The sequence below is a fragment of the Camelus dromedarius genome, chromosome 25, assembly GCF_036321535.1.
Source record: "Camelus dromedarius isolate mCamDro1 chromosome 25, mCamDro1.pat, whole genome shotgun sequence".
NCBI classification, from domain to species: domain Eukaryota; kingdom Metazoa; phylum Chordata; class Mammalia; order Artiodactyla; family Camelidae; genus Camelus; species Camelus dromedarius.
Genome location: NC_087460.1, coordinates 8,533,158 through 8,549,923, shown reverse-complemented (window position 1 = coordinate 8,549,923; position 16,766 = coordinate 8,533,158). Strand labels below are relative to the sequence as shown.

The following is a 16,766-nucleotide window of genomic DNA, read 5'->3' as shown; positions in this document are numbered from 1 at the left end:
TAAACTTTACATACAACCAGCATCTAACCTGACATCACTTATTTTGATAAAAATTTTTGAGGGCCTACCATGAAAGGCCTATGCCTTTCCCCAAGGAAAATAGGAGAGCCAAAGGGCTTCATCTGCAGCATGACAGAATCGAGATAGACATGGGGAAGAACTTCTAGAACTGTGGATGCCTGGACTCACTGGCCTGTGTAACAGGAGGATTGTGGGCTTTTCTTTGAAGACTTGGAAAACAATCTAGTTCCCCCTGACATTATCCTGGGCTGGTTTAATTGTGGTCCTCTTCTGAGCTGGACTAGTGTCTTCTCAGGCAACTCTGGTGAATGGGTCATCTTTGAGACCCTGGCATTATTTAACAGAGTTTAGCTGTGCTTATATGGGGTCACTGTATCAGCACCTTTCACCGGTGCCGAATTAACATCAAAATGTCAGTGCTGAGCCCGAGGGACCCCCCATTTTGTTTTTGTTGGCGTGGATCAGAATTCGCAGCCAGCTCATGTGAGCCCGATGGGTGAGTGGCTTTACTGCCAGGTCTAAAGATAATGAGACCATGCAGGAATCACACTTGTCTGGGATAGTTCGTCTGTATGCAGAGGCCCACTGTGGAGGCTCTCGACTAGAGATTAATAAGTGCCAGCATCTGATTGTAACGGTGGCTCGGTGCTGCAGACAGTCTGATGAGGGCGGGCCAAAGGATAAGCTCTGAGCTTCTTTCTGTTTGAAATGCCAGTTGGCGTTTTCTTTTAAAGAGCTCCTTTTCTGCTTGCATACTTCCATCAGAGAAAAAGTGTTCAGGTGAAACGTGTGAACCTCAGAAGTTCAGGAGGCCGCTAAATATGGTTTAAAAACAAACAAATAAACCAACTTCAAAATAAAATTGAATAAATGGGTCATTCCTTTACTTGTAAAGTTCTTATTTCCGGGAAAGATCCTGCCAACTTTGGTGCCTCCCTGGAGTGGTGACTACTGCTCATCCCTACTTGGCTGATCTTACAGATTCAGGCTGAGTACCGACCGCACTTCAGCTAGCCAAGACCCCGGAGGGGAGCGTGTGAACACCGGTGGGGCCAAAGATCTAGGCCAGGTAGGCCATTCTGGGGGGTCTTTATCTGTGAAACTAGAAAGTCAAAGAAGGAAGATGCCTCAGCCGGGCTGCGGGGCTGATGACTGCAGTGACGTGATGGCCAGGGGTACTGGCAGGGCTGGTCCTGCTACGTGGGCAGAGGGACTGGTGCCGGCTGGGCCGGAGAGAGTGATCCTGGGCTGTGTTGGAAGCTGAATCTGCAGAATTCTGCACCTTCTAAGCCAGGTATTCGTTCTGTGTACAGATAGAGAAAAAGCTAGGCTGTTTTCTAGGAACGTGGACGGGATTGTGTGGTGTGTAGTGTTAGCGTCGTTCTCCCTACATCAGGTCAGGCGCCGGATACCGATTCCAGCAGATCGTGCTGTGTTCCCCACGAGGCTTCCCAGACCATGCCTCCCAGAGCTTGAGGGAAAGAAAATGAAGGGTAAGCAACTGGGAACTCTGAACTCTTAAAGATCCGTTTTTAGTTCTGTTAACCAGCAGACACAGATGAGGCATAGCAAAGTAAGAGTTGAATAATTCCGGACAAGGAGAACAGTTTTCAGTATAAAGTGAACACAGGATATCGCAAAGGAACTTAGACGTAACCAGATACTGGACACCATATTCACCCTTTTGCAGCCCAGTTATAGTGGGATCTGAACTATTAGTCTATGGAGCTTTGATGTAATAGTGGACAAAGCAAAGTAAACTTCTCACTGTCAAGGGTAGAAGAGGGGTGTCCCCCTCAGCTGGCACTTGCAGATCCAGGGAGCAGGGTCCAGCATCAGGGGTGTCAGGGGCTGTGCAGAACAGCTGGAAGTTCTGAGTAGGGCTCCTCATCCAGTAGAGGCTGGAATAAAAGTCAGGACATGAGGAAGAAGCTTTGGTTGGGCACATGGTGAGTCTGTTAAAAAGGAAGACTTCTTCTGGGTGGGCACGTCTGCACCCGACCAGTCTCACATCAGGTGCTCTGTATACTGGGCTTAGAGCAGCCCCGTCAGCTTTACAAGCTGCTCTTGGTATGGATGGGACGAGGCCAGTCCTGGTTTAAAGACTGGATGGGTGGCACGCCTGGTGGCTAAAATTCTAAGTCCTACAATCCAGTGAGGCTGAGACCGGCAGGTGCTGACAAGCTGTTGCAAATGTATATATATATTTTTAATCTGCCTGTATGCAATTTTATTTTCATTTCTGGAGCCCTTCAAAATGTGCTGCCTCTTTTAGACGGAGGACTGAATTGGTTTGGGACAAGTGAATAAATTCAAGGCTGCGTTAATTGTGAACAGCCGTACTTCGGCTTTATGTGAGGAAGCAACGATCAGTTTCCCGTTTCAGGGACCTAGGAAAACAGATCCCTGGATATTTGGTGAGAAAACTTTCTCAAAAAACTTCTCTCTGCCATAGGAGACAGTGGCTTGTTAACCTGTGCCAAATAAGCATGGTGGGTCCAAATTCTAAATTCAGCAACGCTACATCTTTCTATATGAAACAGGGATAGAAGGACAAAGAACTTTTTGTATTCCAGGGATTTATTGAAAAAACCCATGTGTGTGAACATAATCATGGTGTCTAGAACCAGTGCTTTGTTATTTTCAGGAACAGATTAGGAACCAGCACTCTTAGCTTGATCAAATATAAAATGCCTTTTCTCCCCTTCTCGTCTCAGGGGCGCTTCCTTAATTCTCCACTCCCACTGGTATGTGAATATGATGCTCTGATCAGATACATATGAAGAGATGGGAACGTTAATGTATTTGAGACAGATGTCAACATCTTTACTCTGAAAAGTGCTGCTAGTGTGTCAGGTACCATCACTGGCCTGTGCTTCATCCTGTTTTTTAATAATGGCCAGAATTCTTCTGTAAACTCTACCCTCTCAGCTTAAGTTAAACGGAAAGTTTTGATGGTATAGGCACTTTGGGATTTAATATTTCATATCTAATAAAAAATTTTTTGTTTTCCTTTAGTTATATGTTTTAGTTTGATCATGCCCTTCCTTTTATCCTATGAAATGTTCAGATCTAACTTTTATTTTTTTTTTTAATGGAGGTACTGGGGATTGAACCCAGGACCTCGTGCATGCTATAAGCATGCACTCTTCCACCAACCTGTTTCCCTCCCTCCTGAAATGTTCAGATCTATATTTGTTCTGAACACACTTAATTTTGTAAATTTGCCTGAATAAATTTAGTCTGATATTGATAATCCCACTGCCTAATTGATACTGTTAGTTTAATATTTATATCATTTTTTCCCTATCTGTTTGATTTTTTTCCAACTTTTCCTATTCTCCTACCTTCTTTGGTTGCATTTACTTAAAAGTACATTTATTCAGTCACAGAACATGATTGTTGTTGAACTTGTCAGCTCGGTCTTCTATAGAAAAGAACCTCTTAATAAAAATACAAGTCAGTATATCTGAGAGTTGTTTTCATGTACACAGTGGAGCAAGCCACAGAGAGGAGTTTTAATTTAAGATGAAATGCGGTAGGTTTTGGCATCTTGATACCTTCCAGAGGCACAGGAGCACATTCTGGACGTTCTCTTGGTCCTCTCCAGTCCCTTCGCTCCCTGACTTAACTCTGTAATTCACTTGGGTGTCTTAGCGAGAGGGAATCGGCCTTTTTATCCTTCTCCTTTTATTGCCCTGTCTGTTACTTATAAGCTTTCTTCTTGCTATAACATTGTCTGAGACCTAGAAGAGGAAGAACCATGTAGACATTCTCAAAGTAAGTACCTTTAGTTTGTTTCTCATCTGTGGCTTAAATTCAGCTATTGAAACACATCCAAGAGGGAGACTCAGGGAGGAAAACGGGGCAAAATTCAAGGGGAAAGCAAAATTATCTTCTGAAAGAACAAATAAGGAAGAAAATGCTGAGTTCTGTGGGAGTTGTTTAGTTATCCAGAATGGCTCTTAGACTAGCTCAGTCTGCTTGAGTATCTGCTCATGGGCTTTTGAAAACCCAGAGTGTTCTCCTTTGTGTGCGAGGGTTTAGAAAGAATGAGTCTGGCATTTAACTGGCAGAAAAGATCATGGTTCTCCACCAGTGAGTGTCCACTGTGTGTTTCAGTCATGATATTTCTGATTAATGGTGAGGCTGGAGAACACTGGGCTTTTTTTTTTTTTCTTGCAAGGCATTGCTCACAAAACTCTGACGCTATTCAAACCCACCCTAAATAGCTAATACCAGTGTTAGTCACCTGAAGAAAATGATGGTTGGAATCCGAATTTATAGTCATCAAAGAAGGGGGTCTCTTGGAATTAGGTGGGGAGAGAAAATCCTTCCCCTATGTTGGGAGAGGAAAGAGAATTTTGTCCCCATGTTCTGCTTCCCTCTGTGCTCAGTGTGGAAGAAGTGAAGAAGAAACGCCCAGGACCAACCCCGCTGGGGCGAACCTGACCCCCCCAGCCCATCATTTCTCACTTGCCTTCTAAACCTGGTGGCACCAGAGAAAGCTTCCAGCCAAAGCCTAGCAGTCCTAGCCTTTAATCAAACACACATCTTCCTTAAAAACTGAATTTAGAAGGAGAACAGAAGGACTTTTCTACTCATACACTAGGAAGAGGGACTCGAAGAAAAATCACATTTATTTAATCTGAAACTACATGAATATCCTAGTAGGATCATAATCCCTATGATATTATAAAGCGCTAAGATTTAAATAATGTAAGAGACTTTAAGATACTAGAAAAATATATTGTCAATCGGTTAGCCAGCAGACGTAAACTAGATTTGTGAAATGTCTGGTTGCTACATCAATTGCGGCATTTTTTTATTGAGGCATAATTGACACGTAACATTATGTTAGTTTCGGGTTTTCACCATAATGATTCCATATTCGTAAACGCTGTGAATTGATCACAATTAGTCTAATTACCACTTGTTACCATACATATTACAAACATTTTTTTTTCTTGTGATGAGAGCATTTAAGATTTACTCTCTTAGCAATTTTCAAATATGCAGTATTGTTAACTATAGTCACCATGTCGTGCTTTACGTCCCCATAATGTATTTATTTTATAACTAGAAGTTTGTATCTTTGACTCCCTTTCCCCCACCCCCTGCCTCTGGCAACCACCAGTCTGTTCACTGTATCTGTGAGCTTGGCTTTTTTGTTTGTTTTGTTTTGATTTGATTTGATTTGTTTGTTTGGGTTTTTTTTTAGAGTCCACATATAAGTGAAATCATATGGCATTTGTCTTTCTCTGTCTGATTTATTTCACTTAGCATAATGCCCTCAAGGTCCATCCATGTTGTCATAAATGGCAAGATTCCATTCTTTTTTATGGCTGAGTAATAGAGAAGCAAAATAAACAAGTGGTACTACATCAGACTGAAATGCTTCTGCACAGCAAAGGAAGTCATCAACAAAATGAAAAGACAATCTACTAAATGAGAGAAGTATTTGTAAATCATAAATCTGATACAGGGTTAATATCCAAAATATATAAAGAACTCATATAACTCAATAGCAAAAACAATCTGATTAAAAAAATGGGCAGAGGACTTGAACAGACATTTTTTGAGAAAGAAATCCGTGTGGCCAACAGGCACATGAAAAGATACTCAACATCACTAATTACCAGGGAAATGCAAATCAAAACCAAGTGAGATATGACCTCACACCTGTTAGAATGGATATTCTCAAAAAGATAAGAAGTGACAAGTTTTGGTGAGAATGTGGAGAAGAGGGAACCCTCACGCATTGTTGGTGGGAGTGTACAGCCACTATGGAAAACAGTATGGAGTTTCCTAAAAAATTAAACATAGAACTATCATATGATTCAGCAATCCCACTTCTGGGTATTTATCTGAAGAAAATGAAAACTAACTAAAAAAGATACATGCACTCCCATTGCGGTCTTATTTGCAGTAGCCAAGACATGGAAGCAACCTAAATGCCCACCAGTGGGTGAATGGATAAAGAAGATGTTAGTACACACACACACACACACACAATGGAAAATTACCACATTTTACAATTCAACAAATTTGAGAGCCCACTTTGGACCAGGCCCCCATCCTAGGTGCTGAGTTACAGCAATGAACAAATAAATTGATCCCTGCTCTCATGGTGTTTACACTCTAGTTGGGAAGAGGCTTACATTCATAATAAATATGTCATATTGTCTGTTAGATGGTGATAAATGCTATGGCAAAAAGAAAAAGCTGAGCAGGGTGAGGGGGCTCAGGCCTGCCTGTGACAGGAAAGCACAGCTGTAGTATTGCACTGCAAGCTCAGGATTAGGTTTTGTGGAAAAGGTGAGGTTTTAGCAAAGACCAAAAACAGGCGTGTGTGCTAGCCCTGAGGATCCCCTGATAGCTGGAAGAAGTGTTTCAGGCAGAGGAAATAGCTTGAATAAAGGTCTGGAGCAGAAATGTGCAAATGTGTTTAAGAGAGGTCAGAGTGCTTGGAGAAGAGAGAGAGGGAGGAGGTGGATCTCAGGGGCAACGGGGGTCAAAATCAACGTTGTTGACGCTTTCCTTTCAGTGCATTGGGAAGTCATTGAGGGTTTGGGGCAGAGAGTAACATCTTATGATTTAAGCTTTAAAAGGATCATCTTGCTTCTTTGTTGAGCATAGACTGTAGGAGTCAGGGGCAGAGGCAGGGAGGCCAGTTAGAAGGCTCTTTCAGTGATTGGGTGAAGGATGATGGTGGCTCAAACAGAGCTGGTGAAAAAAGGTTTAGTTCTAGATACATTTTGAAGGTCAGGTAATCTAGGTTTCCTGACTGGTTGGATATAGGATTCCAGAGAAAGAGAGGCATTGAAACTAGAAAGTTCGAGTAGCCTTTAACTGAAATGGGAAAGGCTGAGTTTGGGCAATGTTGGAGATATTTCAGAGATATCCAAGTGGAGCTGTAATATAGGCAGTTTGATGTGGAAGTTTGAAGTTTTGCAGAAAGAGGTGTGAAGTTAACAGGATAGAAATTGGATTTAAATCAGGAGACTGAATGAGATTTCCGAGGAGACAAATGCTTGTAGAAATGAAATGAGACCAAGGATTGACCCTTGGGCACTCCAGTTTCAAAAGGTCGGAAGGAAGAGGAGAAACTAGCAAAGGCAATGGAGGAACAGCAACCAATAAGGTAGGAGGAAAGTCAAGAGAATGTGAGGCCCTGGAAGCCAAGAGGAGAAAGCATGCCTGGGAGCAAGCGATCACCCATGTCAGAGGCTGCTTACAGGAGATGGACGTTGGAGCTGGCAATACCAGAGTCGCAACTGCCTCTCACAAGAAGACTTTTAGTGGGGTGCTAGGGTGAAAAAATCTGACTGGAGTTTGTGTAAGAGAGAATGGGAGAAGCAGAGTTGGAAGAAGTAAGCCACAGATGATGCTTTCAAGGAATTTGCTGCAGAGAGGAGTGGAGAAGTGGCTGGTACACTTGCTGCCTCTGCCTGGCTGGAGGGTGGAGCTCCTCACGTTTTGTTAAAGTGCACAACTCTTCGGGCATTCCTTATTTCTGTGCAGTAGATATGTGCCATCAGCATAGAAATTTGGACCAGTTGAGACAATCAAGGTCATTTTAATTACTCTCCCACTGAATAAAGGAGTCTTCTTTATAATATTAATACAACAAACATTTAAGTATTTTTTCCTGTGCTACCTAGAGATCCAGATATGAATAAGGTACAGTTCCTGATCTTGAGAAACATATATTTTTCTAATGGGATGAGGCAGGCATATAGGCTTCCTGTGAGAAAAGGGAACCCTCATACACTGTTGGTGGGAATGTAAAGTGGTGCAGCCATGATGGAAAACAGTATGGAGATTTCTCAAAAAACTAAAAGTAGAGCCACTATCTAAGCCATCCATTCCACTCCTGGGTATATATTCAAAAAGAATAAGAACACTAATTCAAAAAGATGCATACACCCCAATGTTCATAGCAGTGTTATTTACAATTGCCAAGATATGGAAGCATCCTAAGTGCCCATCAACAGATGAATGGATAAAGAAGATGTGGTATACACACATGCGCGCACGCACACACACACAATGGAATACTACTCAGCCATAAAAAAGAATGAAGAATTGACATTTGTGGCAACATGGATGGACTTGGATGATGTTATGCTAAGTGAAATAAGTCAGACAGAGAAAGACAATATTTATATGTGAAATCTAAAAAAATACAGCAAACTAGTGAGTATAACAAAAATGAAGCAGACTAACAGATGTAGGGAGTAAACTGGTGATAACCAGCAGGGAGAGGGAAGAGGGAAAGAACAAGATTGGGGTAGAGGATTAAGAGGTACAAACTATTATGTATAAAATAAGCTATAAGGATATATTGTGCAACATGGGGAATACAGCCAATATTGTATAATAACTATAAATGGAATGTAACCTTTAAAAAGTGTGAATCACTGTATTGTACACCTGTAGATAATATTATACATCAACTATACTTCAATAAAGTTTTTATCAAATAAATGTTATGATAGGGGCATTTATAAAATACTATAAAACACAGGGGAAAGAGAACTAACTTGACCTGAGGAAGTTAGAAAAGACGATATGCATTAAAAAGCTGACTTTTGAACAAGTTCTGAAAGATGAGCAAGACATTTTCCAGATGGAGCACTGAGGAGAATCCCTTTATCCCATGATAGTCCAGCTCCTTTTTGAATGTGCATAGCAACAGAGATCTCACCATCTTATGAGGGCCATTTCATTTTAAACAGCTATAATTGTTGCAAATGTACTTCTTATATTGAACCAAACAGTGCCTTTTAGTATTTCTGCCCATTGGTCCCAGTTTTCTCCTCTGGAGCTAATGGGCAAAGACTTATCTTTCTACGATATTAGTCATTTCTCTATTTGAAAATAGAAACCACATTTTGTTTTAAGCCCATCTCTTTTCCATGTTGAAAACAGGAAGATGGATAAAGTGTGGAGCTGGGTTCCCTGAGAAGCTGAGTCTGAGACTGAGTAGTGTACCGGAGGTTTATGAGGGGGTGCTCTTGAGATCAGCACAGTGAAAGGAAGGGAAAATTGGGCAGGAGCGGGCAAAGAGGGGAGCGCAGCTGTGATGCAGTTTTGATGGAAGCTCAAGTCAATCTGTGGGAAGTTCTAAAGACAGACTGACCCTTCAGAGTTGCCCAGAATTAGGGCAAGAGGACCGGGTCTTTAGACTCCATGACATACAGCCATTCAGTGCACTTTAGCCCAGGAAGGGGACGTGACCTTGGGTGAAGCGGTTCTCTTTAGCTGATGCAATCCCCAAAATGGGCTGACAGCTGAAACCAATTGCTAGGGGCCCCATCAGCATCTCAGGTAGTTAATCCTTTATGTCTGAAGTGGATCTGTAGGCGATCTCAGTGATTAAGAAGAAACTCATGTAATGATGATGCTTTAGGCAGTTATTTCCTGAGACAGTTAATTGAATGAAAAAAGTACCTATTTTTGTTTCTTCTTATTAGCACGTAAACACCATGAACATCAACGTGATGCGGTTCAACATAACATTTTGAGACTGATGGATCTAATGTGCAGTCGTACCTTCCCTGTGCTAACTGCACCTGTCAGTCACGGTAGCCCTTTACCTAGGACTACCTTAAAGATGCTCTCAAGGCAAGTTGAAGAAGTACATTCATGCAATAAATTTAACTGGGAATCTTCCATAGGAAGAGGAGACTGCTCCAAGGACCTGAGCATATAACATTTTGTAATGAAATAAGGAGATAAAAATGTAAGTGGGGAAGTGCAGTGAGCTGCACACTGAATTACATCCCTGTCCTTCAGCCTAGAAGATGCTACTTCTTGTGGTGATCACAGTGCATGCTAGGTGCCTGCAAAGATGGATGCGTGGCCACCAGTCCTTTCCACTCCATGCACACGTGAAGATTGCTCTTTGATTTGTGGCTGTGACCATAATTTGCAAAGCCTGTCACTGCTTACAACTTATAGTTAGCCCAAAGCTTTGTTGAAAAAGAGTTGTTTCATTCCCAATTGCTATATACCAGATTGATGTGTCAACTAAATTAATAACACTAGACCACTCATCATACCAGGAAACATTTGCCCAAGCTATAACTCTGTCTTCTGATTTCTGTTTGGTTTCATTAACCTCCTCTTGGTGCCAGAGATAAAATGGTCATGTAAAGCATCCTTTTTTAATGAAGGATTGGCAAGAGAAAATGGTTGAATGAGGCATGGTGGGAGCAGAGAAATTAGAAAAAGGTTGATCGCGAAGGACAATAGAATTAGGAGGTAAGGTGAGGATGCAGTGAGGGTAAGATGGAGCCATATTAATTTTTCTCTTTTCTTACTTTCACCATACATTGGCTTTCTTCACATAGTAGCCGGCAATTTCTTTAGGAGCACATTTATAATTGTGAGACAGTTTTAAGAGAAGACTAAGAGAGAAGAGGGTCACGTTGGTGTGTAATAGATCGGTTTTCTTCTAAATCCAGTTTCATTAGCATGGGCTCGCTTACTGTGGACCTCCATGAGTTTTCTTCAGGGCTAGCTCTAGCTGTATTTGAAACGCTGTGGTTTCACTGTAGATGGAACTTTGTGGGTATTCAAGAACCTCTTTGTGATAAGGTATGTTCATTTATCAGCGAGTGGGCAGACTTACTTTGTTTACAGTTGAGATCCCTTTCATCCTAAGCCTGCACATTTTAAGGCACATTTGGAAGCTTTTGTCACTTTGTTATATGCGCTGGGCTTATGAAAACTCAAGTGATGGTTCATCTCATTTGAGAATCCCCAAATTCTCTAATTTAGCTGGAAGTAGCAAGGAAAACAGATGGCAATTGCTTTAAAGTGATAACCATTCTGAGTGAGTTGTTTTGTCACTAGCCTGCCTTTTCTGTTGTTGTGGTTCTCTGTGGGCCCCTGACAAGTCTTGTACTAATTCAGCTTTGTTGTCCTGGATTCCTTCTGTATCGTACAAACATAAGGACAAGGTCAGCTTCACCTGAAGAGCAGTACATATTTGTGTTGAAATGAGAGAAGACCAGGAGCAGGGGCTGGCTACCGCTGGAATGAACGCATATGAAGTCATTATTTTGTTCTGAATTGATTCCTGTGCCCTCCCCACCCATTTCCCATGCCCCACCCTCTCTGCTTCTCTGAACTTCATAGTCCTGTGAGGCTCCTCTTTGACTGTCTGTTTAAGCCAGGGGAGGGGGCCATTATAAGCACCACTTTACCCTTAGCAGAAAGAACTGCCCCCAAATGACTGAGCATCAGCTGTTCATTACTGGACCACCTGTGGGAAATGTGAAGCGCTCAGGCCACACGAAGCAGACACGGCTCTGGCAGAGCCCAGGGGCTGGCAGCTTTATTGCCGAATCAGGGTCTTTGGACACCAGCTGGATATTTTCTAGCCTGTATTTTTTTTTCGATAGTGGGTGCCCAAAAAATGCTCAGCGATTTCTCAGCTGTACAACAATATGTTCCTGAACTAAGAATTTGCCATGTAATTTTGTTTAAAAGCCTGATCTCTTGTAACTGTACTTTGAAGCTCTGGTTTTGGGGATAAAAAAGAACCACCCCTTTGAGAATAACACAATTTTGTTAGCCTGGATTGTTATAAAATGGAGATGAACCATCAGATAAGAAGACAGGGGCCACTAACCCAGCAAAGAGATGCCATTACCCAGGAGGAAGTCGGGGGAAAATGGACTGAGAGAGAAGGACAAGGCTGAGAGAGTCTTCACTTGTGGTTTCAGATTCTTCTAGCTGCAAGGTGGAGATAAAATGCAGGGCTTGACATCTTAGAGCAGCAGGTGAAATACAGCCTAAAGTGGGACAAATTTAAAATGACTTCTCCCTCGAAAGGCGGGAGAAAACATAAGATGTTTAGAATTGACAGAGAGTTGTGTGTCATACACAGGTCAGATGGAGACCCATGGCCTCGTGTAGGTAAGAGAAGGCACAATCAATCCTTATGCGTTGTTCTAAAATAAAGCTTAATCACGTATGACCTTGAATACACGTCATTCTAACTTGTAGCTTAGGTCCTGTTTGTGCCTTTCTCTAACTTCATATCTCATTATCAGAGTGGAAGAGAGAGAGGAAACTCAATGTGCTATTAATTGTGTCAAACATATCCAATTTTAAAGGCATTATATGGAAAAAGTAAATCCTTGAACACAAATCCTTGTATATAACTGGTTTGAACTCTCCCCTCACCATCTTTGTTTTGATTTTTCTCTCTTTTTTTCCATATCTTTACTCCTCCAGGATGAATCCTCCATGTTCTTCCAGTTTGGCCCATCGATTGAACAGCAAGCCTCTGTGATGCTCAACATCATGGAGGAGTATGACTGGTACATCTTCTCCATCGTCACCACCTACTTCCCTGGCTACCAGGACTTTGTAAACAAGATTCGCAGCACCATCGAGAACAGCTTCGTGGGCTGGGAGTTAGAGGAAGTCCTCCTGCTGGACATGTCCCTGGATGATGGAGATTCTAAGATCCAGAACCAGCTCAAGAAACTTCAAAGCCCCATCATTCTTCTTTATTGCACTAAGGAGGAAGCCACCTACATCTTTGAAGTGGCTAACTCAGTCGGGCTGACTGGCTACGGCTACACGTGGATTGTGCCTAGTCTGGTGGCCGGGGATACAGACACAGTGCCCTCGGAGTTCCCCACCGGGCTGATCTCTGTGTCCTACGATGAATGGGACTATGGCCTACCTGCCAGAGTGAGGGATGGAATCGCCATCATCACCACCGCCGCTTCCGACATGCTGTCCGAACACAGCTTCATCCCTGAGCCCAAGAGCAGTTGTTACAACACCCACGAGAAGAGAATCTACCAGTCCAATATGCTAAATAGGTAAGTGTGGAGCGGAGGGCACACTGATGGTGGAGGTCTCAGGAGAGCGCCCAAGACTGGGCTGGAGGTTCAGAAACTGAGGGAGGAGCACTTCAAGGTGTCAGAGGTTGCAGGCTGGCCGCTGGGATGGCGATTGTCCGTGGTGGTGGGAGTGTTCCAGATCCAAAGCTTGCTGGGCTGTGTCCTTGTTCTGAGAGACACTAACCCCCCCACTTGTTGATCACTTGCTGTGCGCTAGCTCCTCCTCTAACTACTCCCCATGTTTGACCTCTTTACCCTCAAGGCAACAACTCTCTTAGGCAGCTTTTGAAAATTGTTTCCAGTTTACAGTACAAGAGAAAAGGCTTGTGGATGTAAATTGTCCAAAGTCACGCTGAAATAAGAGGCTCCATGTGGAGTTGAAGCCAGGGCTCTCTGACCTCTGCTGCCTGGTCTGTGAAAGACGAGGCAGGCACAGAAGTGAGGGAGGATTACTTCCCTTCGGATGCCGCTGTCCTGAGAGGGCGTGCGGAGTAGGTCATGTGGGTCTTTAGGCACACGAAAAGGATTCTTCCCTTGGTTTTTGTCCCCTTTGTGTCTCCTCTCTCTGCCCGTAAGAGTGAGAACACCGCTGTAGGGGCAATGCTAACGGCTGCTCCCGGTCTGGCTTATCCAACAAGAAGACATGGGTGGGACTCTGCCCTCTGCGCTCCCCTCAGGGTCCAGCACGGCCTCTTAACCCACTGTGTGACCATGTGGGGTAGAACTTTCTATACTTTGCTTTGTGGTTTTGTTATTTGTAGAAAACTGCTACTGTGTACATTGTAAAAAATCAAACAATATAGAAAAGCTCAAAAAGAAAGTACAAATGACCTTAAATCTGACTAACCAGAAACAGTCATTGTTGAAATAACTAATGACCATCTCCCTGTGCACGTATATCTCTGTGGATGTAAATCTAAGTTTTACATAAATAGAAATATAACTTGACATGCTGTTCAATAATCTGACTTCCTTTCAGTCACCAATATGCATGTCACATTTATTATGAACTGTATCAGACACACAGAAAGATATTCAGAAACACTTAATACATACTCAGGTACCCACCATCCAGCTTAAGAAATAAAATACTAGAACGTGTACTCCAGGGAGGCTGAAATACATTCAGTGGAGGTTGAATGTTTACCTGCTTACACTTGTCTTAAGTCTGGAAGGGACTCGAACTATGGCCTCTCGACTAAGTTCCTAATCCAGTTGAAACTAGAAGTAGTTTTACTGTGGCTGCATCTGCGATCCATTCCCAGCAGTCTCCACTCTGAACTCTCTGCTCTTTCTGCCCTCCTGGTCATCACCACTTGTTGGTCCAGACTGTCTTGGTTTTCCTCCTGCCTCGCTGGCAATTCCGTCTCCAGCTCCCCGGCATGCTCGCCTTCCCTTACACATCCCTTACAAATGAGTGCTTACCGGGGTTCTGTCCTGGACCCTCTTCCTTTCTCATCCATTGCCAAGAATCCAGTGAATGTCTATATGTTCCTCCAAATTGATGTCTCTGGCTGAAATGTCTTCCTTGAGCCCCATGTCTGTTCCTCTCAGGATGACTCCATGTGCTCTTGGGGTACCACGGGCCCTAGGGCATACCACACCCAAAGCTCAACTGCTTTCTCCTCTCCCGTCACCCTGCCACCCTCCTCTGCCAAATCGACACCACTTGTAAAGGGCACATCCTATTACCCAGGTGCCTAACGTAAAGGTTTCCAGGGTCCTTGATTCCATAGCCCTGACGCCTCATGGCCAATCCTGGCCTTGCCTGTGGATTTTCCTGGAGCGCATTCACTTGCTTTCATGCCTGTGCCGTATCCCAGCCCATCTCTTTGCCTGCGTTGCTGCAGGGCCTCTTAAATATCTCCTGGCTCCCAGTTCTGCTTCTTTTCAATCTCCCTTGCAGCCAGAGTGATCTAAAATGCAAATGTGATTTCATCACTCTCTTGCTTAATACCTTTCAGTGGCTTTTCATTGCTCCTATAATAAAGTCCCATCTTCTTAATATGGTTTATAAAATCTACCACAGCATGAGCCCCTATCTTTCCAACATTGTCTCACGCCATGCTTTCCCCGACCCTACGTTCCTGCCGCACTGAGCTGACTTCAGTTCTCTGAAGATACCAGGTTCTCGCTCGCTCCCACCTCCTGCTCCTGCCTTGAATGTACTCCCCAGATGCCCCTTCCCACCAACACACAAGTGCAGGTGCCCTTCACCTGCCTCCTCCTCCAAGATTCAGTCTCGGCGTCCCTTCCACTGGAAGGCCCTCCCGAGCCCTCACTGACATCACTCTTGTCCCTTTTCCTATACAGCCACTCTGCCGACTCCCGTACTGCTGTGCTTTGTTACCTCTTCCCTGCAAGTCCGGTGAGAGCCGTGACCTGTCCGTCTTGCTCCTTTGTGCGGCGCAGGGAAGATGCATAGCCGTCCTCCGCGGTGCTGAGCTGCCGGCGCCCTCCTGCCCACAGCAGCTTCCTTGTGCTGCTCCGTTTTGCAAGACAAGAGGGATCTCCTCTAAAAACTTACTGTTTACTCAGTTCTGTGCATGCATGTTTTCTCCCCGTTTTAAGTGCTAAATTCAAATCTGATCCAGGTTATTTTACCAAGTATTTGTTCATTAAAACCACAGCTAACAATGAAGGAGTATCAAGACTGAAATACCTGCCAACTACACAAGGAAATCAAGTGGGTTTCACCTTAGGGTCCATACGTACGGCCAGGAATGCCTACTTTTACTTTAAAACTTCCTCTGGGTAGACAGCGTTCAGAAAGGTATTTCTCATCTGGCTTACTTCACACTAGAACGTAACTGCTACCTCTGAAGCCTGGACTGTAACCGCTGTGTCTTTGAAACCACCATTGGTTTGAACCTCCATTATCATCGCCTGCAGCCCCTCAGGGAGGTAGCCCTCCTCAGTCCTCCGTGCTCCTTCCTTAGAGGTTACTGTCCAGGGGACCACAGGTGCCCCGGTCCGTCTTCCCCAGTGCGGCAGTCCTGACGGGAGCAGGGCCGGCACAGCGCAGATTACTCACACGTCCCTCGGGTGCCAGGGGAGGGCAGAGAGAGTCCACCGCCTCTTGACTCCCCTGTGTGGAAGGTCTCGTCTCACTTACGAGAGTGCTCCCCCACTGAGGTATTTCCTCTGAGCTTTCTCCCCTGCCCCGGTTCCCGGGTGTCCCCAGGCTTCTGTGTCTGACTGCCAGCTGGACACCTCTCAGCCGTCTGCCCTGCCACGTCCCTGCCTCCCTCGCTCTTCTCCGTGGCTTCTTCCTTCCTCTCCTCCCAAGTGCGGCTTCGTATGGTTCTAGAATCCAGTCACTATCCTCTCTTAGGAGCGTTTTAATATGTTTTTCTATCAGGACCCAGAAAGGATTGGGCGGGGTTGACTAACAGGGACCAAAAAGAGCGGGGCACTCAGACTCAGCAGTGGAGTTCAGGCCGGCCCGCCCAGCCGGAGCTCCTCCTCCTTGTCCCCCTCTTCAGAGCCCCCGTCTCACTAGGCTCACTCTTGTAGATAACAAGCCAAGCGGCCACACCGCTTAGGCCCGGCGGGGGATCTTTGCGGATAAAACTGTTGCAGATGGGTCGCTATTCCGCAAGGAGGACTTCTTCGGCCTGATGCTCATCTCTCAGCAGCGGCATCGGGATGAAGGCTCCTCAGGAGGCATCTGGAGGGGGACCGAGCTCAGGATGACGCGCCGAATACAGGGTCAGGAAACGGCTTCTCCTCTCACCTTCGGGAAAACTGAGTAGCATTCACAGAACCGTTGCAAGCGGAAGTGCCCACTTATACCTGACCAGACTGCGGCTTGCTTTCCATGCGAAGGAAGTTCATAAATCTAGATTTAGGGAATGGAGACGGGAGGTGCTA

The 16,766-nt window shown here is 44.4% G+C and overlaps 1 protein-coding gene across 1 annotated transcript in view; it reads left to right on the top strand.

Moving 5' to 3' along the window:
- GRIN2B (glutamate ionotropic receptor NMDA type subunit 2B) overlaps positions 1-16,766 on the top strand; it is a 377,246-nt gene that overhangs the window by 200,193 nt on the left and 160,287 nt on the right. Inside the window, exon 4 of the mRNA XM_031444063.2 lies at positions 12,274-12,872. Coding sequence (XP_031299923.1) covers positions 12,274-12,872 — 599 coding nt within the window. The remainder of the gene's footprint in view (positions 1-12,273; positions 12,873-16,766) is intronic.